The sequence below is a fragment of the Biomphalaria glabrata genome, chromosome 7 (assembly GCF_947242115.1).
Source record: "Biomphalaria glabrata chromosome 7, xgBioGlab47.1, whole genome shotgun sequence".
In the NCBI taxonomy this organism is placed as follows: domain Eukaryota; kingdom Metazoa; phylum Mollusca; class Gastropoda; family Planorbidae; genus Biomphalaria; species Biomphalaria glabrata.
The window spans coordinates 7,969,859-7,994,249 of NC_074717.1; the positions used below are offsets into that span (position 1 = coordinate 7,969,859).

Genomic DNA, 24,391 nt, shown 5'->3' on the forward strand with positions numbered 1-24,391 from the left:
CCGGAAGCAAATCAAAGAGGTCGGAGGTTACACGAGAACTACAATTTATTGCGCATGTCTGATGACATACTTTTTAATCTAGTTTACCTCACTGCATTGACGCCATTTTTTGCAACTTTATTGATATTTGGGTTAAAATTTAGATAAATTATTTTCTTTATATTTAGAAAAAAAGCTCACACCAACAAAAACTAGCTTCATATCTATCTCCAACTATGTATTGATCATTTTAAAGGTAACTAAAAGGAATTCGCTCACGACTAGACGATTTTGTTAATTGCTAATTTTCATAAATTTAGCCTTATCGGGCATCCATCGCTTTTTAAAAATCGTACTAGACTAGACTGTCTAAATCTAACTTTAACATGATTGTCATGCTAAACAGTAAAATCTAACAATTTTCAATGTATTTACACTTAAACAGTATTTCTAGATGAAGATCTAGATTTAGAATCTAAACTACATTAAAGTTTATTAGCACAGGGTCTAGGCAGATATAATGATTTAAATGTAGAATTGTAGACTAGATTTCTATATTAAATTAAATTATGGTATGGAGTGAGTAATAGTACTACTAATAGTTAGTAATAGGCTGCAACTGCAAGGGCCCAAAACAAAAGTCAAAGCTAAATTACTAAGCATAATTATAATAAGATAAATAAGATTGATTATAAAGATACACTCATTTCACTCAATGATACAGTCACTGAGTCAGAATACACTCATTACAAATTACACTTTAAGTGTAACACTAAAATACAGATTCACACATAATCATAATGTCATAATGACAATATTAATTAGAATCTATAAATACTATAATAATTCAATGTCGACAATGTTATCTAGATTCTAGATTACTTCTAGCTAGAGATTATCTACATCCAGATTATATTTCATATTAGACAGATAAAATCTAGACTACACCCCATTCACATTTTTAAGACATTATAATGCAGTGTAGCATTTCCATATAATGAATAATAATGTCTTAAAAAATTTTTGTCAAAAGAAATATTAGATCGAATAATTTTATTTCCTAGGTCCTAGACATTTAGATTTCCTAATGTGTAATAACTTTTATCTGCTAGACAGGGCATAGGTTCTATTTTATTGCCATGTACTGAACAATTTTTTTAAAAATATATTTATTATCATTCAAGTCAGTGTTGCATACTGATTACTGTTATCACTGTTATACCTTATATTTGTTGCTGCTTGTACTGCTTTTATCATAACCAAATAATTTTATTTTATGTTGGAAGTTACAATGTGAACAGGTATTCTGATTTTTTTGTAATCCAATATACAGAAACTGTATCTATATAGCTGATCTGATCAATTATTAGTCTTATTAGACGATATGTTTGAACTTAAAACTGAGATTGAGAACATGTAGCATCTAAAGATCTGGCATGCACTCAATATCACTGTTGTGAAGGTCGTCAGCACATTCTTTTGCCCCAAAATTTAATGATTTAATTTAACATCGAAAAGAAAAAAAAGGAAATACACTGCTTTTGCTTCTCTTGTTGATAGCACATTGAGGCCCCCCCCCCCATTTTTTCCCTGGTAAGATAAGCACTGGTGTAAGAGCTGTTTACAGTGTTCAAATGTTTTAATTTGTTTTTATCTCTAAGAAAAAAAAGAAAATAAACTGTATGTTAGTAAAAATCGTATGTATAGTTCCTACTATAAAGGGCTTTCAGACACTGACATCTCTTTTTGTGTCATATTACTGACATTTTTGTTACAATTAACTTTTGTTATTTTTCTTGTCACTAGGTGTTTCTTTGAAAAAAAAGAAATGGATGTGGACAGTAGTAATCACATGTGTCTGATCTGCAGTACCAAAATTGTGGGTTTGATTAATTATGTCGATCATTATAAATCTCATGTACTTCAAGACAGCAGTCAGGCCGGATCTCAGAAGATTCCTGAATGGCAGATTAAGAACGAACAATCTGCTTTTGGTTCCAAAAATCAGATTGACTCCAAACATCACTCTCACCAGGATGGCAAGTATTTTGTCACTAGTTCTGGGGACACTTCTCCTCTGTCAGAGTTCATAGACAATACAGATGATTTCACTGACCCTGACCTTGACCCAGACAGTCTAATGAACCAGAAGCACTGTCCTGATTTCTTCCAGTCGCTAGAATTAAAAAGTGCTACAGATGAAGCTCCCCCACCTAAAGCTAAGATAAAAGCTGTGCAGAGGCTCTCTGTTTTAGATGATGACTTGCATGCAGAGTCCCTTCTTCCTATTACTAGTATCCTCAGCAATCTAGATTTTAGTAGCGATGAAGAATTTGTGCCCATCTCTGACAATGAAGATCAAGGGAGCCATGGGAGTGATGATGGATTCTGGTTAATGACTGATGAATACAATCATTCGTCATCCCATCCACCTCAGGGCCACACTGGAGGTAAGTGGAACCCTGGAGAAGGACCCAAGCGCAGACTGCCCATTGCAGGAAAATGGAAGCCGGGCTGTGGGCCTGGCCCTGCTTGCAGGAAGAACATACTAAGAAAGCCTTTTAAGTTTAAAAAATCTAAAAATCGAACTGGGAAGAGTTTTTATTGTAATGTGTGCAATTCTAGTTTCAAAGACAGGACTACATACTCGATGCATTTTTCCCAGCAGCAGCATAGCCAGTTGGTGGAAGCCAAAAGACAACAAAAGAATGGCATTGATTTCCTGGAAGAACCTGAAAAGTCTGGACAAGACAGCAAAGTTTCAACATGCACAAGCAATCAAACTTCTGAACTTGCTGTGGTCAAAACAAGAAATGTTCAGGATTCTTGCTATTGTATAGTAGGTATTTTGTTATATGTAGAATCTTTTTCAGACAGATGATATCATTAAATTTAATACAATTTTTTATCAGCTGTGATTTAGTGCAAGTGTAGAATCATTAGTAAAGAATACTTATTTATAATAATTTTCAGGTTGAGCTCACAATTATTTTTGTGTTTTTATAATAAATATAAATGTTACATTTTAAAGCCATTTCTTGCTAGATGTAGTATTTTAATTTATTTTAACTACAGCCAGTTTTTGTAAAAAGCAATATGTGTGAATAATTTTTAAAACAATTTTTTGCACAATAATTTTGTGGAATTAAAGCAAAAGGTTTAATATTCTGAGTTAATATGTAGACCATTCAAGCCAGAGTTTTTGTTTGTCAAGTGAAATGCACCACCTCTGTTTAACCAGTTGCTATTAAGAGAAATTAATATATATATATATATATATATATATATATATATATATATATATATATATATATATATATATATATATATATATATATATATATATATATATATAAAGCAGAAAGTAAGGCATATGTATGTATGTCCTGAATAAAAATCTAAACTGTTTGACCAATCTTGATAAAATTTGACATAAATGGGGGATGCCTATATATTGTCTCTAGTCTATCAGCATCTGGCTTTTTTTTTTTAACTTGCAGGCCAAAACATAGACAACTTGTTAACTGAACATCTTTTTTTTTTGGGGGTGGAGGAGTAATTTATTTTCTTTCACTCTTTCAATATCTCTGACGCATTTTAGAGATACCATCATACTTTATAAAGTCATTTGCCCCTTTTTAAGTTACTTACCTCTTTACTCACAGCCTTCATGTATTTCAGTTTTTCATGTCACAACATCAACAGTTAATTTTATTTCAAACATTTTTATTGTGTGAAACTTCCTTTCCCCAGTCCTGTGACTTGTACTTTGACAGTGCCAGTGTTTTATCAGTTCACTGCGAAACCAAGCAGCATAAAGATAAAATTCAAAGAAAGGAATTTTTGGATCAGATTCAGAGAAGCAGCATAGGAAATGATGTAGCATCATCCTCTACCCAAGCTGTTGAAGGAAACACTGCAACATCCTTGACCCAAGCTAGTGAAGGAAACAGTGGGACAACACAGGCTCTTGTACCATTCTCTCAAGGTGATTCTTGGTCATCAGATGTCATTAGGTATAGTACCTTAATACAACTTTAAATCATTTTTTTTTCTAAAACTTTGTTTGTAATCATTAGATGGCCTTTAGAAGGCTGTCCTTTTTTTTTTAATTTAATGTCAGGTTTTACTTCTCAACCCTTCATTTATCTCTTGAACATTCTTTTTCATCTTTTATTTTTAACTCTTGGAGTTAATTCTTAACAAGCGAAAGTCTTGAAAAGGGAAATCCTATATTTGTCATTTTCTTATAGCACTTGGCTTCTGAACCACAGGTCTCGGCTTTGAATCCTGGTAAAGATTGAGATTTTTATTTTAGGGATCTTTGGGCACCTCTGAGTCCACCCAGTTCTAATGGGTACCTGACATTAGTTGGGTAAAAGTAAAGGCAGTTAGTCATTGTGTTGTCCACCTGACACCCTCGTTAACCATAGGCCACAGAAACAGATGACTTTTATATCATCTGCCCTATAGATCACAAGGTCTGAAAGGGGAACTTTTTTTCTTAATTCTAACAATCTTCTCTCTACGTGTCATAACTAGCCCTCGCACAGATACAGGGCCATATTTATCTAAAGGCAACATAAGTCATATATATATAGGCCCACAAGAAATATTTAATTTAATTGACATATAATTTCTGGGCTAATTAAGAGTTCTTATCTCATATAGCTTAAAGGGCTTATTTAAGTCCCAATAGAGAACTGCAACAGACCTGTACACACTTTGAAATAATACCACTTCACTAATGATTTTTTAAAAATTTTGTTTATTCTATAACAATTGTTTGCATTATTTCAGCCAGGTTTCTAAGACCACAGAGCCAGAAACTCACTCATGCCACATATGCCACAAAAATTTCACACGCAAGTATGAGATGGCTCGGCACCTTCTGACCCGCATGCACAAGTCCAGGGCCCAGGAGCACCCTGAGGCCCAGTCTATCGACATGTTAAATAAGTATAACAAATATATGACTAGGCTGAGCCTATACCAGTGTGGGATTTGCCAGTATTACTGCAACAGACAGGTCAGTATCAGTGTGAGGAGTGTGGAATTATGTAGTATACATGCAACTGTTTTTATGGTAACTGCTTATTTGAATAATAGTAATAATAATCTTTATTATCCGTAAGGAAATTTGTCTTACAATTTGTGCATTACACCAAACAAAAAACATTATAACTATAAGAATGATTAGAGTATGTTGAGTATTCAGTATACTTTTATGAGTACAGTTGATCACTAGATGGCAGTTACTAGTTAGTAAGCATACCACAAGTTAAAACAATTAATGAAGAACATAAGAGGAATATCTTATAAAAGTTTGAATACGCAACAGGTGATCGGTCCTTGTGTCTGTCTCTGTCATATTGTTAACACTACAAAGATTCTAAGCTGTCTGCTGTGTTATCAATTGTCTACATTTTAGTGTTGTGTTTACAGTCTGTCCTTTTGGTGGGCCACACTACTTATAATACATCACAAGTTTCTCTCTATTCACCTGTGCACGTATATACTCAGAACTTTCAGTTATCACGCAAGTAAATAGTCATCATACATCAGATGCATGCTACAAATAACAGTTGTTTGCAAATATTGCTATTACTGGCAAGTCAGTGCTAATTAAAATTAAAATCTTCTAAACATGGTACCATGCATTGTTAACTAGGCACAAAATGTTTTTAAAAAGTAAGTAAATTTCTTCTTTCAGACCTTGTAATCTATAGGGCGGATGATGTATAGGTCATCTATTTCTGTGGCCCATGGTTTACTAGGGTGTCATGTGACTAACACAATGACCAATTGCCTTTACTTTCCCCAGCTAATGTCAGGAAGCCATTAGAGCTGGGTGGGCTCATCCTGAAAATCCAGAAATTAAAAATCCCAGTCTTAAACAGGATTTGAACCAAGGACTCCTTTCCTATTTAAGACAGAACCATTTAGCAAAATTTTTTTTTAAACAAATCTAGGCATGCTTTTAACACTACTTATGCTATCTAAGGCTATATAGTAGTACTTTATTTATTATCAATTCTTGATATATATATATATATATATTTGTTTATTTAGTATTTAATAATTTGTGTTAATAGGCAGACTTCCTGGACCATATGGGTAGTGTGAATCATGTCATGACATGTCAAGATATGCTAGGGCCCATCATGTGTGTAGCCTGCAAGTTTAAAACTCACAAAGAAGACCAGGTCAGGCTCTAAAAACCTTACATCTTACGTCTAATGATCAATGCAATCTTTTTTTTTTCTTCTAATTATTGGTGAACTTAGCGCAACATTCCTGTTGAAATGTAAGAAGTTTGTTTGTTAAAACATGAAACATTGAAAGGAAGATAAATATGAGCAAAATATCCAAATCACAAGAAAGATGACGCTTACTATAAGCTATCCCGACAAGATCAATGTCTAATCTTTTGACTCAGGACTGGACACAACAGAATGCGACAACACATGTTCAGGAAGCTCAAAATTGGAACCAGTGAAATCTGCCCATGTGGAGTATCACCAGAGAATGCCGACCACGTCCTCTAAAACTGATGTCTTTACCAAGAGGCCCGTACAAGACACTTGCCACAAAACACCCCAATAGAAAGAAAACTATAGGGAGAGCTCCCTGATTTGGAAACCACTGCGCAGTTCATCTCATATAAAGGTCTAGTCATCTGAACGCTCCAACATGACATGAACGAAGAAGATGAAGAAGATCAAAATAAACAGAAATACATTTTATAATTGAATGTTAGAAAAGAAAACAACTACATGCTCATGTCTGTAATCTGTGCAATATTAATTATCCTATAATTTGTAATTGTCTTGCTTTTTCCACCCCAGAAAACGAATGCTAATTCAACCCTAGAAAAAAGGGATTAAATCAGCCCTCTCAGACATTGCGATCTATGTGGCAGATGATGTAAAGGTCATCTATTGCTGTGGTCCCCAGTTAATGAGGGTGTAATGTCCCCAGTTCATGTTGTATCCATTAGAGCTTGGTGGACTCAAAAGTCGACCAAAGATCCTGAATTAAAAATCCCAGTCTTCACAGTTCGAAAGCTGGGCACTTTACCACTCCACCACCGCTTACCACTTAGCCACTGTGCCTCTAGAAAAACTATCATTAAAAACATTTAATTCTTTTCCTGGGCATTCTATTTGACTCTTTCCCCTATTAATTCTTTTTTTCTTTTTCTTTTTTTCAACATTTTATTGATTTTTTAAAACTGAAGCAAATATTACTTATTTTTCAATAATTATTTTCAAGATGATGGAACACCTCCAGCAACCTGAACATTTGGTGGCCCTTGAGAAGAAACACGGCATGTGCATCATTCGAGAGAGTCACTCGCGCATCACTTGCAAGTTTTGTGGTGTCAAGATGCACTCTGCTGTCAGGATGCTGCGGCACTGCCAGCGCAAGCACAATGACAGGCTGACAGAGTGCCAGATGCTGATGTTTGTTAAGCAAGTGGAATACAGCCTGCACAAGTGTCCCCTGTGTGAGAAAAGCTTTAGAGCCAAAAGTATGCTTCAGCTTCACTTTTTAAAGGTAGACATCACATTTGGAATAGAAAAATATGTCAACATCTTTATGTTTGTTGTTGAAAACTGTAGGAACTCTCCTCCTTTCCCAAAATTATTTCTGATCAGTCGAGATTTTTCATCTTGATTATGAGAACGTTCTTAAAGACAACCTGCACCAATTAAACCACTGTTACATCAGATCTGAATGAAGTGGTCGTCTCCTTTCAATTAGGTCAAAAACAGAAAGATTTAAAAACTCCTTTGTCCCACTTTAGGTCAGAGTGTTACAAGGTCATCTGTCGTCATCAAGAAGTACATAGAAGTCTAATTCATGAAAGTGCTGGTTGTGAGTGTGTATGTGTTTCGTGTGTGATTGTTGTTTGTATCTGCATCTATACTGTTATTGTAAAGTAGTTATGCTGAGGTGGTCAATTGTAGTCAAACAGAATTTCCATTTGATTGGATAAAGAAAAATTATCTTATCTATAAAATCTCAAAGGGTATTCAGATGTGTCATGCTGCCTAGTTGTGGGTATTGGCACTGGACTGTCAGTCGGTTGTCTTGATGGTCCAGGGTTCATACCCTGCCCGCTGCCATCCCCCATTGTCCTCTGGGAGGTTTGACTAGAAAGTAAATCATCTTCAACTCGGAAGAAATATCAGAAACATTTTACAAACATAATACATCCAGTAGATATGTCAAACCAGGTTAAGATAGGAGTGGGTGCTGTTGAGTGAAATGTCTGGTAGACCTGTACACTTGGTGCGTACCAACAAATATGCTGGTCAGATGGGAAAAAATATTCCAAAGAATGTTCAAATGTGACAATAAAAGGAAAACTAGGCAAGATACCGTTGTCATTAGTTTTTGGTCACTGTTAAATGTTGGCTACTACCATATATTTATGTTTGATGTAAATTTAGTTTAACATTGGATTATCCATTTTCTTTGCGTTTGAAGATATTGAATTAATTTCAACACTGCATTACTTCAGTGTTCTAACAAGAAGTTGTGTGTATGTATTGGGAGACAGTCACAACTTAAATGATAAATATCTCAGCACACAAAACTAAAATGAGATGCTTTACTTTTGTAAGTCGATGCAGTTAGTCATTGTGTCAACCATCTGTGGCATTTTACATCTCAAGAGACAATCTTTTCCCATTGCAACTTCTTGTATGACTAAAAGAGGCCAATCCTTGATACACAGTTGCAGTCATCTGTAATCACCAGGCGCGGTTGCACTTTCACCCTTCTTTCTACTAATGTTTGGCCACATAGATAAATGTATTTTCCTCTTTCAGCTCTTTGTATTCATGGAACTTTATAAAGTGGATGAACACTTCTCGTCTCTTATGTTTCAGATTCATAAAAACAAATCCGTGTTTTCATGTACTGTGTGTGACAGGGGTTATCTTGATCAGCGTAGACTGGACAACCACCTCAGGACCAGGTTCCATGCCAAGCGGGTCATTGCTAGCAAGCTGAAGGAGGGGGAGAAGAAGGGGCAGGGCACTGCTGCACATGAAGTCCCTGTCTTGCACAAAGCCAGAAAAAAGAGAGGTTTGTATTATTTCAATTTTCTTTGTAAAATGTTTTACATGTTTCGGATGTTCCTTCAAAGTTGAAGATAATTACTTCCTAGTCCAAACCTCCTGCAGGACGACGGGGGATGGGAGCGGAGCGGGCAGGGTTTGAACCCTGGACCATCGATAAATCTGAACGACAGTCCAGCGCGCAAACCGCACGACCAGGCAGCCATCTTTGCACATAAGCGATCATATATGTGTAATATTATGATTACATAATGAGGGGCTACTCTCTCTATTCATGATCACAAGCAAGTGGCTTGACTTGAGGCTACAGATATGTTGTTGATGGTTGTTGACTTTTTTTTGCACTCCATAGTTGTTAATAAACAACTAATTTGACATAAGCGTATAATATTTTACATTATAGATCTACAAATGACTTGAATAAACTTCGTTTGTGAACAAAATTAAATATAACTTTCATTTCAATTTAGACTAATTTAGCTTGAGATGAAATGAAAATAAAGTAGCATTTAAACAAATCTCACTCTAAAAACATGTCCACACACTCTAGCTTCTTTGAGTCATCTCTCGTGCTAAACATAGATTATGACAGAGCTGATTATTTTCCATTATTCTACAAGACTAATGCTCTCTTTCTTGATCATCACCTTGGAAATACACACTCCATAACAAGATATATCTAAATCAAGTGGCTTGACTTGAGGTTAGAGATATCAGTCAAGTGGCTTTTTTGACTTAGCTAGAGATGTCTTTCATAATTCAATGTTCTCACTTTAGAATAGTATTTAGCATGACTTTTGTATTTGAATTTGAAAGATCCCAGGCTAGCCAAACTTCCATGCAAGGCACTAGGACTATGCAACTGTCAATTAGGGTTTTTTTGTTGTTTTTTACTTTTCAACTATCAGAATCTGTCAGACTTTTCCAAGTTTGACACTGACACTATGTATTACTTAGTGTAAAGTGGCTAAGTGTAAAGAGCTTGGCTTCAGTAGTTTGTAAAGTTTGGGACACCCATGAGTTCACTCTATTCTAATGGGCACCTTACATTTGTTGGGGAAAGTAAAGGCGGTTGATCATTGTGTTGGCCACATGAGACCCTTGTAAACTTTTTGCCCTAGATACAGATTACCTTTACATCCTCTGCCCTATAGACAGCATGGTCTGAAATGGATAGATTTTTAAAAAAATATTGCTTTAGAATTTACATTAACCTTTAAATCAAATCTTATTTTTCAAGAAATTAAGAATTCAAAGGAAAGTAATGAGAGTTTGTTCTAAATGAGTTTTACAGGATGTAGTAAGTAAAGTGATTGCTGCTTACAATTACATTTCATGTATGTGGCCAAATTGTTAGGCTAAAACATTTAAATTGCTATATTGTTTATGTGCATTAACATTAGAACACAAATTGAAACATTCAAATTGGACCCTGACAGTAAACTTTTAAGCCGACCAACAATTGTTATCGATTAAACTAGACAGACATTCTATATTACACTAGAGAGCATTTTAATACACAATGACTGTCTAGGCCCGCAACGTGGTTCCATCCGGCCCGCTGAAATGTTGGCACAATGTGTAGATAATCCCCCATCAAAAAAAAAAAAGGTTGACATGTATCTTTGCCTACGTTTGGGCCATCACTTTTTCTTTAGTTAGTTAGTTAATTGGTACCATGACCTTTAATAATTTTACACTTATTAAATGAAACTCTGAATGTAGAATCTACCAGAAAAAATGAACAGATCTTTACTTTGTGGAACATGATAATAAGCTAACATATTTGATTTGTAAAAAAAGTGTAATGTAAGTACTAGATCCAAGGGTTTCTAATCAAATAGCTTCAAATTCAGGTTAACTTCATTTTCATTTTTGTGGTCCAGGACATGAGTGTTCGAAATTAAAATGGCCCGCGGGTCAAATGAGGTTGGGCATCACTGGTCTAGGCTGACAAGGGAGACGTTTCTACTGTGATAAAAATATGTGAATTTTCATTCAGTATTAGTTTATTTTTCCATTCTGGGTGTACTTGTATCATATGTCCAGTAGAAGATAATAAATTTTGTCATTTAACAGAACTTGTCTCAGTCAATCACAGAAGGGTTCATTAATTCTGTCTTTTAATAAAATTGTGCTAAAAGTTTAATATAAATATTTCCAAGGTAAAAACCATTATTATTATAACTTTAAAATGCACAAGGTCTCCTATCAAATCTAAGGCTGCCACTCATTTTCACATTTTTGAAGTGCTCAAAATTTGGGTGCAGCTAAGATTTGGACAACTTTACATTTGTGGCTTGAAACCAAAAATCTTCGAGTGACACGCCACATCCTTAAACTTGAACCTGGCATTGTATTTTTCCACCATCTAATACCATTTTATTGGCACTTGAATTGTGTGGTGTTGCATTTTTCCACTTTCTTGACCTTCTTCCATTCTGATAACTCAGTTCTCTTGTGTCTGTTGGTTGGCTAGGTAGACATATTGGCGTGTGTTGGGAGAAGAACATAATGTGGGTGATTAAAGAATTGGCTGCCTCGCCCTTCAGAGTTATGTCATGGGCAATTATTTTGCATCACCATCTGCTAATTATGCACTTTTATGACAAAAATCTCTAACCAGAATGTTTTGTTTGTCTTAGTTGTGAAGAAGAAAGCAGACGTTGGTCAGTGTGTCAATTCCAAGAAAACAACTCAGGACAATATACAGGGGACAGTAAAGGAGCCGCCAGCAGCACTTGCTTTGAGAAGAAGTTGCAGAAAGAGGAAGAAGATTGAGTTCTATGCCATGGATGATTCTGACCAGGATGAGAAGAAACTGAAAAAAACTTCTGAGAGTATAAAGCCATTAAAATTAAAGCCGTTGAAGAGGAGTGCACTAGAGGAGAAAGAAGAATCAGGGCATAGCTCTGTCGGTGCTGTTGAGGATGTGCCCAGCAATAAAAGAGTAAAAAGGAGGCAAACAAAGCCTAAAGAAGACAGTGCTAAAAATGTAAACGGGCAAGTTGCTGTGGCTGCCTGTGGTGACTTTTCTGCAGAGACGACCAAGAGTGAAGAAGCTGATGCGGAGGAGGATGCTGTTGATGAGGAGACGTTGAATGAGGCCAGCAAGCACATCTTCTCTTGCGCCTACTGTGAGTTTGCTGCAGTGGACATGATGGAGTTGAGAGAGCATTACAACCAGACCCACCCTAATGACATCCTGACTTGCCAGCCTTGTAATCAGTACTTCCTCTCACTGAAGGTAAGAAACCATTGATTCATCACAAAACTCTTAGTGGTCATTATAGATACTAATTAGCTTTATGAAACACAACAGTACATGTTCAACACTGTCATCTTAATGATTCATTTAATGTTAGAGAGAAGTTCCAATAGCAACTAAAAATGACATTGTTCAAATTATACAACCATAAAATTGTTTTCCGTTTCAAGAATTAAAAACTGTTGAACTGAATGGGTTATTTTTTGAAAGATAATCTCAATGAGAATATGTAAAAAAGAAAATCATAAAAAATACTTTATAAAAAAAAATGTATTGATCAGTTAGTGTGGATCAGTCATGCAATTAAATCAGTAATAGATCTAGACCAACAATAATATAGCTGTGTAATTATAGATCTTATTTTTACCAATTGTTTTTTTATTTAGCGCTATTTCATTCTTTTAGCTATCTCAATAGGTTATGATCCTATTACTTATCTGGACTGGACCAGTTGGAAAATTTGGGGGGGTGGGGAGAGAAAGAAAGGGATATCTGGGTGAATTTTAACATAATCGATTTTTAAAAGCATTTATAAAAAAAAGTGGGGGACAAACTGAATACCAACCCGTGGTTCTAGCCAACATACTACCCACTCTCTGTTAGAAGAGTGTAAAGTTATCTACTGTTTTTTCAAACTTTCATAAAGTGGCGACCTATAAAGGGGACTAATTCAGCTTATACCACCACTTCAGTTTAGAATAGTCTGATCTATTATTGATATAGATCCCAAGCAATGCTTAACTCTTGCTAAGTTTAAAATCTTTTAAAAACTTGTAAGGCTATAATTGCAGAGTTTGCTAGTTTATAATGCCAACAAGATTAAAGGATTTGTTTTAGAATAGTCTGATCTATAAATGATTTAGATCAATATTTTAGTTAACATAATAGAAAAATTCTATGCATTTATTTCTTTACCATTGCTAGAACTCAAATCCAGTCCTATATCATCAAGTGCTTTACTTGGCACACCATCGGTAAAGTGAAACATACTTGTTTTTCATCTCTGAAACAGGCTTACAAAATTCATTGTTCAGGCCGAGGACATCAGTTGAAACTGAAAGAACATGCTGGGGAGACCAAGATGCACAAGTGTCCTGTGTGTGACAAGAGGTTCCTCCAAGAGTCCTGTTGCTTGCTCCACTTAGAGACAGTGCACCGTCACCCCAGTTCTGAGGCTGACCTGCAGAGGATAATTAAAGGTCATGACCTGGTCACACAGCTCTATGGGGACCATGTCAAGCAGGTGGGTATTGGAATCATAACAGTGCTTTATACAAAAAAAATTTAGTTTGCCGGAGACAGCCTTTAACTATCAAAACAAGACAAATATTTAAAGTAACAATTTTCAAAGATAAATTATATGTATCTTTAATTTTAACAATAAAATACAATTTCTCCAAAAATGATGAATGAATTGGGTTTTTATAAAGTGAAGTAGAGAGGTATTGAGTTATGCACTAAGGACTGTTTCCTTGATGGTCCTGGGTTCAAACTCTGCCTGCTGCCATACCCCATTGTCCTCCAGGGTTTGGGCTAGGATGTGTAACTATATATGTTCCAGAAATTTCTTAATTATGATTACAAGGTATTAAAATTTAAAGTCATTTCAAATATTTGTGATTTAACTCTTTCTGTGCTGGGTTACTCTTAGTGAGTAACTTCGCTAGCGCTGGTGAGTGCGGCGTTACTCTCAGCAAGTAACTTGGTTTATAATATTTATTTCACTCTCTGTTTTATCTTAAACTTTTAATTTCTCTCTTTTGTTTTTATTTTCTGGATGTGGGAGTGATTGTTCTTCGTTTAGATAGTAAATTCAATACTGTACCAACACGTTAAAAAAAAAAAAGGAAATTATGTAAATGGCTAAATGGTTCCTCTTTTTTAGTTTATTTCCCGGGACCCGAAAAGAAGTGCAAATGATACAGTTTCTTTGTGCATTTGTTCATCTTTTATGAAATTTGAAGTCATAAAATGTGTTTGGTTTTGTGATTTAAGATTTAATTAATATGTTAAATCTTTCAGTATATCGATTTTTTATGAATTTTAAAAATATTTTCTTTTCCATGCACAGTTTAAAATGAATGGAAATTTTTTTTTTGAATAATTATTTGATTTATTATAATTTTGTAGGCCATTCATTTTCCTTTAAAATAAAATCAAATATGTTAGATTATCCCCCTTGAAAATTTGTGTTCATCCCGGAAAACTCCATTTTTCTCGATCAAAATAATTTGCACTGAAAGATTTTAAGTCATTTCAAATATTTTTGATTGAAAGGGATTTCAAATATTTGTGATTGAAAGTAATTTCAAATATTTGTTCTTTCCTTGACACTCAGTTCTAACATGATTTCCCTCAGGTTGAAAGCTTAAGCAACGACTCTTCAGTCTCCTGTCCAGAGTGTGGAAAATTTGTGCGGAAGGACACCCTGGTGGAGCACCTGCGGCTTCACACAGGGGAACGCCCCTACATCTGTCGTTTCTGCAGCAAAGGATTCGCTGGCAGGCTGACTCTCAGGAGGCACATTTCCAGCCACCTGAACATGCCCATGTTCATGTGTGACACCTGCGGGAGGGAGTTCAAGCGTAACAGCCACCTGATCAAACACATACGCCAGCATGTTTCAGAGAAGAAGGGAGAGAAGCACACCTGTGATGTAAGTAATTTAGAAAGTGATTCTAGTTTAAAATCTGATATTCCCTTGTTACTAGTACATCTTCATCTTTACAAGTTCCAGTAGATCACAGTGAGTAGGAAAGAATAGTACAAGTAATAGAAATACTGTAAGCTGTATGTGAAGAAACAAGTCCTTTTATGTGCCTTTTAATTGTGGAACATTTCAACATAACATATATACATGGCAACATTATATCCAGATACCATACTTCGCTAGCTGACTTCCTCTCTTCTTGTTTACACACTCGCCACTTCCCCCAAGTCCCCTAACTCTAGATACCCAACACTTGACAGTGTGTCACGTTTGACCACACAGTAACCGTGTCACAACAGTCCTCCCAGGGCAGAGAAAAATTTTGATTGTATCAAAATTTCACGAACCCAATAGTTTGGGTGTAAATTATTAATGTTTTACATCGACAAGAAAAAAACAATGACGTAATACAATGGCCTCTTCAATTATGAGAGAACTATGACGACAAATAAATCTTCAATAATATGTTATTGCAAGGGACATTTCCAATTGAACTATCGCAGAAAGCTTTCCTGTTATATTATACAACTTGTATTAAAAAAATCTCGCATTTAGTTTTTTCCTATGTAACTATGGTCTTTTTGAATGCCAACATTGTCAGGTGAAAAATACACAATAAGTTTATACTTTATGTTACATCAAAACATCTTCCAAATTAAGGGAATTGTTTACTTTGTGTTTCTTTCATACCAGTTCCTAGATGGACATCTATGACTACAATCAATGCAACAAACATAAAAAAAACTAAATTGGAGTACAAATTTCACATCTCTGAATGAAATCAAAAAAATTCAGAAGCGTAATGTTCATTAAATTTTGACAAGACAAAATTTAAAGTTATCATACAAGTTATTTGTTAATGTTCTCCTTATCTGATGAATGAATGAACCTAAGTCCAGCGGTCCCTAGACACATCTTGTCAACACATCAGCTATCACGTTGATTTGTCCCGGAATAGCTTGAGCTGTAAAGCCGAAGGCTTGAAGTTTTAAAGCCCATCTAGTAATCCTCTGGTTGGCTAGCTTACTTGTATTGATATTAGCTAGTGGGGCGTGATCTGTTAGTAAGATGAATGATTTCCCAAGCAAGTAACGGGATAGTTTTGTTATGCAGAACACAATAGCTAGAGCTTCACGCTCTATCGTGGAATATTTCTGTTCTGCTGCGTTCAGCTTTCTGCTAATGTAGTAAACTGGTCATAGCGTTGCATCACACTTCTGCATTCAAGTGCCTCCCACTGCTGTGGAGGATGCATCTGTTGCCAAGTAGAAAGGGTTTCTAATGTCTGGAAGCTGGAGTACTATGTCGTCTGAGAAGACATTTTTAATGCTTTGCAGGCATTCCTGTAGTCTGGAGCTCCATGTGATCTTGTTTGGCATGCCTTTTTTTGTCAGTTCAATTAGAGGTTGTGTAATACTTGTGAAATTTGCCAGGAACCGTCTTTAGTAATTACATAAACCTAAGATGCTTCGAACTTGTCCCTTTGTTGTAGGTATTGAGGTATTGTTAAGTTGAGTATCTTGCTTATGTTGTCTTGTAGTGGTCTGATCGTATTTAGCTGTATTCTGTGCCCTAGAAATTCAATCTCTGTTCTGGCGATTTTAACCTTACTAGGTTTTATTGTAAGCCCGTTGTCTTGTAGTATCTGGAATACTTGTTGCAGACCAGCAACGTGTTCTTCTAATGTGTTGTGGAAAACACATATGTCATCAAGATAGAAAATGACACCTGGTCTTTTCCCTGATAGTTTTGCCATCATTCTGTTGAAGGTCGCAGGTGCGTTACTAAGCCAGAAGCTCATGTGATTCAATTGGTAACAATCAAATGGAGTAGTGAATGCTGTGAGTAGGTATAATGTTCTCTATGTTAGGCATTGGGTATGTATCTTTCACTTTGATGACGTTTAGTTTCCAGTAGTCTACACATAGACGCATCTTTCCGGTTGTTTCCTTTTGTTTCACTAGGACTGCTGGGGCTGAGTATGGAGATGTGGATGTATCAATTATTCCCATTTTTAACAGTATCACTTCATGGTGTAAGGAAACTGGATATGTTTTGGCTTTTGTGGGCTTCGTATCAGTCAGTTGGATAGTGTGTTTTATGGCAGTTGTTCTACCCGGTTTGTCTGTGAATATTGGCGCCCATTGAGCTAGCAGTTTATCAATATCTTGCTTAACTGGATACTGGAGGTGTGATGTGTCTATATCTTTCACAGTTTCTCAGCTTTCAATAACTGGACACGGTAATTCATCTGGTTCCTCATTGTTTCTATCATCATAACTCTCTGACTGTCTTGCGTGTCTTGCTTAGCGTTTGTTGACAGATTAAATGGTCTGGGCATGTACAGCTTCAGCATATTGATGTGAACTACTTTGTCTCAACCTTTTATGTTTATACTGTAGTCGACCTTTGAAATCACCATTGTGACTTGGAATGGGCCCTGCCATTTTATAAATAGCTGGTTATTTCTGTCAGGCAGCAGAACCATTACATTATCACCAGCTTGTAGTGTTCTCAACTTTCGCCCCTGATTTAGCTTTCTCAATAGTTCTGGTTTCTCTTTGTTTGCTTGCTTTTGGACAGTTTTGCATGCTTCGATTATATATTGTCTTGTCTTGATGACAAGATCGTATCCTGTCAGTATGTCGTGTTCTATGTTCCTATTAACTAGAAAGTCTCTGTATAGTGACATTGGTCCCCTAACAGGTGAGCCATAGAGCATCTTGAATGGTGAGAAGCCCGTTGTTGTGTGTGGTACTTCTCTGTAGGCGAACAGTATGGGGTTGATCAGCTTGTCTCAGTCTGTTGGGTTGTCCTGTGCTACTTTGTTCAGCATTGTTTTCAGCATTAAATTCGGGCGTTTGCACATCCCATTTGTTTGGGGGTGAAAACGGGCAGCAAATTGTTGTTTAATATTCAGAGTTTTGCAAAACTGTGCGAATTCATTTGATTTAAACTGAGTGCCTTGATCGCTCAGTATTATGCGAGGGTAACCTGTTCTTGCAAATATTGCTGTTAGTGCGTCTCCAACATCTTCGGAAGAAATTCTTTTCAATGGTATTGCTTCTGGAAACCGTGTGCACGTCTACAACAGTCAATATGTAGCGATGGCCTCTTCCGGACATTACTGGCATTGGTCCAATAATATCTACAGCTATCTTCTCAAATAGCAATTCACTTAAGTCTGTTGTTTGTATTGGAGCTTGCATATATGTTCCCTTTGCTCCATGTATTTGGCAAATATGGCAAGATTTTATGTAGGCCTTGACTTTTTGCGTAATTCTAGGTAAAAAAAATTCATTCAAGATTCTATTCAATGTTCTCTTTACTCCCATATGTCCGGCAAACGGGGTGTCATGTGCAAGCTTTAAAATTGTTTCTCTGTACTTCTTTGGAACTAGCAATTGTTGTGTCTTGCCTGCTTTCAGATGAATTTCTCTCACGTAGACACCATCTTCGCCTATCTGGATAAACCCTCGTCTTGGTGGAGCTTCACTTTCTATGAGTTTTATTAGATGTGTTTAGAGCCTTTGATACAGCCAATGGTAAGGCCAATGTTGTCAGGCTTATTGTCTAGAACTAGAACTAAAGCCTCATGCCAACCACTGATGAACGGTGTGTGTATGTGGATACGTGCTACCAGGTGTGTAGTTACTTGACCAGTGTAACCAACACAGTCTTGTCTTCTTCCGGTGTACTCTTGTGGGTTGACGGTGTACTCTTGTTGGTTGACGTATTCTTTTGCGACTAAATTTGCAGTTGGGCCCGTATCGTACAGTACATTGGTCATCTGTTTTCTCCCACAAAGCCTGGGTATACCTGCAGTTAATTAGCGTGTTTGGCAGCAAATGCTCGATTTCTTGGTCTGTTTTTCCAATCTTTATTGCGTCGGTTGTAGAAGCCATTCTCTGTAGTGTGCTTTGTTCTACTGCAAATTTGACATTGGAAATGAGCTCTTTGGTGGTTACGTTGGTATTCTTGCTCCTTGTAGGTATAAGTTGGGCTATTTTCTTCATCTTTCCCTCTTCTATATGTATATGTTTGGCTCTTAGCTGTGTCTTTCTTATATGTATATGTTAGGCTCCTATCTGCGTTCTCTCTTCCATCTCTACATGTTGGGCTTATTTCTTCATCTTTCTCTCTTCAAGATCTATATGTTGGACTCATTTCTTCATCTTTCTCTCTTCTTTCTGTACATGTTGGGCTCTTGTTAGCGTTCTCTCTTCTATATAGAGGGCTTGGTGTCCGCATTCTTGCAGCGTTGTTCACCATACAAGCTGATGCAGTTGGGTTCTCTCTAGCTAACACTTCCCTTGGGTGTGCAGCCTTATACTGCCTTAGTTGTGATATCAGGCTGCTGATGGTCTTTGGCTCTCGCTCCGTGACGTATGTTTTCACATTATTATTGTAAGCTTCCATCACAGCGTCCATTATGATGTGTTCTCTGAGGGTTTCATATTTGTGATCCACTTTTGACAGGTCTTCCCATCGATCAAAGTAAATTGACATATTGGTCACGAATATTTGTGGATCGTCATTTGGTAGAGGTGTTGACTCTTTCAATCTCCTTCGGTATTCGTAACTTGTGGAGCCAAACTGTCTCAGCAACGCCTCCTTCACAGCCACGTACTCTTTTCTTTCTTCATCTCTCATTTGAAGACAGACTACTTTATTGATCCTTATGGAAATTTGTTGTGATTACAAGGACTCGTTTCTCATATAAGACAACACAACAGAAAAATACACATAAATACAACAGACAACATAAAGAAGAGTTCATTCAGCGACTACACACACAGGCATCTTGGTGCATTTCATGTTCCCTGATCAATGAGTGGCGGTGATAGAGTCTGACCCAGTGAGATGTTGATGGCTTTCTCTTTTAAGTGCCCCATGAGGCTTCTTGCCCATTCTGTCTGTGGGAGGTTGCATGATGTTGCTATATCCTCAAATCTCATTCTGGCTCTCGTCAAATGGAGACATTCTGTCTAATTGTTTGTATTTGTCAAAATGTTCCTCCTTTTCATTTTTGCTGTTCTTTGTCTTTCTTTTCTTTAAGTTTTAGTTCTAGTTGTAAGATTTCCTTCCTTCTACTATCTTCTTCTTTCTTTCTACTATCTTCTTCTTTCTTTCTGGCTTCTTCCCTATTAAATCTCCTTTCTTCCCTTTCTTTTTCCTAGGTTATTTTTAATGTTATGAACTTTTCCAGTTCTTCGCCTTGCAGGCCATTTTCCTTGCCCGCTTCTCTATATATTTTGTATATCGACATTTTCACTTACTTGTGCCTCATCGTATCTCGTTGGGGTCGCCAGTTGTGAAGAAACAAGTCCTTTTACGTTTAAAGTGCCTTTTAATTGTGGAACATTTCAACATAACATATATGCACGGCAACGTTATATACAGATACCATACTTGGCTAGCTGACTTCCTCTCTTCATGTTTACACACTCCTCACTTCCCCCAAGTCCCCTAACTCTCGATACCCTACACTTGACCGTGTGTCACAGTTGACCACACAGTAACCGTGTCACAACACTGTATTTCCATGTTGTTTTGGTTCTTACTTTTATTATTGCAATCTCTATTATATGTTTTCCTTTACAAAGTCTGATGAGATGCATTTTGGAAATTTTAAGTGACTTTTTTTTGTCTGTTTACTGAAAAACATTTTTTAAAAATTCTTTTTCACAGGTCTGTCAAGCGTGGTTCTTTACCCCAGAAGAACTTTCCCGCCACATGAAAAGACATGGGGATCGTAACTACAAATGTACCTGGCCAGGCTGTCAGTGGACGTTTGTCTTGAGCAGCGAGCTTAAATCTCACATGTTCACACACACTGGCGAAAAGAAATATCTGTGTGACATTTGTGGCTTTGGAGCACCAACCAAGACCAGGCTCCGCAGGCACGAGAAAATCCACGACAAGTCTCACACTTTTAACTGCGACTACTGCCTGTACAAAGCTTCCTGTAAGACGCACTTAAAGCGCCACATGCGCATCCATATCAACTCCCGTCCATTCGCATGCCCGTACTGCAACTACACTTGTAACACCCATGAAAACATCCGCAAGCATATTCTGAAGACTAAGAAACACAAAGGGAAGAAGCTCTACCCGTGTAAACTATGTGGAAGCTTTGGTTGTGATAGCAGTAAAGACTTTCGTGCTCATCTTATGACAGTCCATGAAGACTACCTCAAAGCCAATGCCATTGATTCCTTGGCTGTCTTCTCTGGCTTGTATAAAAGAGAAGAAGATTATCAGAAGCCTAAAGAAGGCTCAGAAATTCTACCTGTGACTAAAGGCAGGTTTTTCCGATCTTATCAGAACCCCGATGCTCCCATGGAACCTCCTAAACCTAAAAAACCCAAAAAGATAAGCCTGAAGCAGAGAATGGAAGAGGTGACTGTGAGGATAGTGCCACCCTCTGAGTTGGAGGATGTGAGGAGGAATGATAAGGAGGAAGAGCAGGAGGCAGCTGTCCATTTTAAGGAGGAGAAATCCACACTGCACTGGAAGTCTGACCAGATCATTGCAAAGAAGCCAAGTGATGAGGAGGAGTCTCAGAATGAGCTGGAAGATGGGGAGGGAGAGGATGAAGAATCACCCAACAGCGGGGTAGACTCCCCTCAGTATATAAATGTGACAAACATGGTCATCCCTCCTTACAACCAACAGGAGCCTCAGCAGCTCTCAGGGGCGACCATCTCCTTTGCTTCAGCGCACCAGCTCCCTGTAACAGTCTCCGTGCCAGAAGACAAGCTGTACTGGACGATGGTGTCAGAGCAGAAGGCCCCACACACCCCTGAGCCTTGGTACTCTGGGATGCCCCAGGTGCACACTCCCTCCTCCCAAGAGCTTCAGCAGTATCGGCCGATGGAGGTGGCCACCAGCCACCCTGGCGCATTCCTGCCCAACTACTACTGCAACATTCCTGTGAATGAGATCCACTCATTACAGGGCACCGTTGGTGGCCAGATTTATGCAGGGAACCTGGAGAATTTGGTTGTGATTGACCTCAACAGGTCAGAGACAGCTACCCTTTAACACACTAAGATTCTGTTTGTGAAATAATAGGTCTTTTATATACATAATTGATATTATATAAAAAAACAACATTAATACTCTAAACAAAGAATGAGCTACATACAGTGAGTTGTATCATCTTTCAAAGGATGTTGAACTGTCTCAGTAGATTTCTAATTGGACATGGAAATCTAAGAATGCTGCTATCATGGATGGCATACATTTTGCCTATTACAACCAGTTATTTCCAAATGATATCTTCAGTGATGGTTATAAATATTAATAATATATATATATATATCAAGATGATCCAAGTTGTCATAGCATTATATAGCTATGTTTGTCTTTACCTGGTACTGCTCAAACTGGCTGTATTAATGTAAACATTTTTTTTGTGTTAATGTGGTGCTATTATTAGAAGAACTTTTCTTTGTCTTCATTTGTTAAGTTTATAATTGATTGGAGGTTTATTGAACATTTTGAAGGTTACTTGAACATTTTTAAAGCTACACTCTTACTTTGTACTGGAACTTAAGAAGAAATCCTGTTTTGGGTTTAGTCCAAAGTTTCTATGATTTTTAAATGATCTCATGAAGTAACTTTTGATGTATTCTAAGTCTTGGTGATAATTAACTGCCCTAGTCAAGAGTTGTTGTTTTTTTTGGTAAGCAACCATTTATTGTATATATATTATATAAATATATATAGAAAGGTGTAGCAGTGCAGGTCACTGTTTGCTTAATAGTGTCTAGGAGGAGAGAACTCTGCAGTGTTTCTAACAGAACATCTTTCCTTACTGCAAGGCTTGATAAGTGTTAAAATGAAGCCCTTGCTCAATAAGTCTGTAGGATACCATAAGAGTTTTGTTTATATAGTGTCTGGAGCTAGTCCTTCTCTTCCCTTTGTTAGCTTATATTATATGCTGATTCATTCGTCTCTTGTGTCTTGAGCATAGCAATTACTTTTTCCCTTGATTCAGAGACCATGCCATTCATTCTGTGCTGTTCATGGCTGTTGCTGTGAGATTGGAGATTAAATAAACTCTAGTTTTGTTGTGCATGTGCACCTTAAATAATCAAACCAGAGCAATCTAATAGTCTTTTGCAAAACCTCATTTTTTGTTTTGGAATAATGAAGTTGTGCAATGAAATGAATAATAGGTGTGTGGAAAGAAATTATTGTAGTAAATAAATCTTTAAATTGTAAATAATACAATATATATATGCATGTTAATCACTAGCTCTTAGGGTAGTTTTTTTTTTAAACTTTCATATATATATGTCTTGTTCAGAACATTAATCTTTTGAGTGAAAACTAGACATATTATTCTTTTTTTTAAAAAGTGTTTAAAAGTATTAGATGAATTTTTTAAATCAGAGCTACCTCTCTTTGTATAATATAATGAGTGTCACTGAGTGTCACGGGTTGTTTTGGAGAGCTGTGTATTGTCTCTAAATTACATGTGGTTTTGGAGGTGCCTCTATTGAGCACACTGAAGAAACACAGTGTAGAGTATATTTTCTTTGAGTTTAATGCTTTCAAACTCAGTTCAATAAGTGATCCAGCAATGAACAAACAACAAAATAGAATATATCACTTGTGTAGTTTGAATAATAACTTGACTGACTTTACGAAGAATAAGTAAAACATAGCAAAGATTTTAATTATCAATGATCCATCAAAAAATTCTTGGAACAACAACCCAGATAGCTAGATCTCTGTCTCTTACATAGTGGCATACAAAGACTTTTCTGGATTGGTCATATCATTGTTAGACTTTCCTTCAAGCTTCTTTAATTTCTCTCTTGGCCCCTCTGTCTAGTTCTAAATATATGTCTAAATTATGTTTGCTTACTTCAAGGTCATCTAGAAGGTTTAAAAAATTTAACAAACATCTTTTTCCTTGCACATAAACATAATGTGATTCTATAACTAGGTCAAGTCTCCTTCACCTGCTCTTACTTGGCTTGCACAATGTGACTAGCTCTCTCTTTTTTCTTCATTTTTCAAACTGGAAACCAGTGCTAGTGAGTTAAGTAATTGTAATTGCATATAACATAGTACTGAAGTGGGATATATTTTGTCTAAAGGAACAAGTAAAGGCAATTTAACCTTCTAGTGTGAACATTTTGAAATAGATCTTTAAAAAATTATATTTTTTTTATAATTAATGTCATCCTATGGGGTCTACAGGATATGTAGTACCACTTTTTTCAAGGGAAATTTTATTTTAATTTTGACTTTGTAGCTTTGTAGCAAATTTTCAACATAGAGCACAAGTTGGTATATTTTACCAGTGTTCCATGTTGAGCATCA

The 24,391-nt window shown here is 36.6% G+C and overlaps 1 protein-coding gene across 1 annotated transcript; it reads left to right on the top strand.

Moving 5' to 3' along the window:
• The first annotated feature begins 87 nt into the window (after positions 1-87).
• On the top strand, positions 88-22,459 carry LOC106077040 (zinc finger protein 91-like). The gene is made up of 11 exons (XM_056036108.1): positions 88-235; positions 1,786-2,818; positions 3,733-3,995; positions 4,780-5,008; positions 6,075-6,185; positions 7,255-7,539; positions 8,880-9,078; positions 11,717-12,318; positions 13,352-13,582; positions 14,699-14,995; positions 20,741-22,459. The coding sequence occupies exons 2-11, from the start codon at positions 1,808-1,810 to the stop codon at positions 22,094-22,096; spliced, it is 4,584 nt and encodes a 1,527-aa protein (XP_055892083.1). The 5' UTR covers positions 88-235; positions 1,786-1,807; the 3' UTR covers positions 22,097-22,459.
• The last annotated feature ends 1,932 nt before the right edge of the window (positions 22,460-24,391 follow it).

Excerpts from the sequence above, each read along its gene's own strand:
- LOC106077040 (XM_056036108.1), top strand. The coding sequence starts at position 1,808 with ATGGATGTGGACAGTAGTAATCACATGTGTCTGATCTGCAGTACCAAA. Across the intron at positions 3,996-4,779 it reads TGGTCATCAGATGTCATTAG|CCAGGTTTCTAAGACCACAG; the intron begins GTATAGTACCTT and ends GCATTATTTCAG. Across the intron at positions 6,186-7,254 it reads AAACTCACAAAGAAGACCAG|ATGATGGAACACCTCCAGCA; the intron begins GTCAGGCTCTAA and ends ATTATTTTCAAG.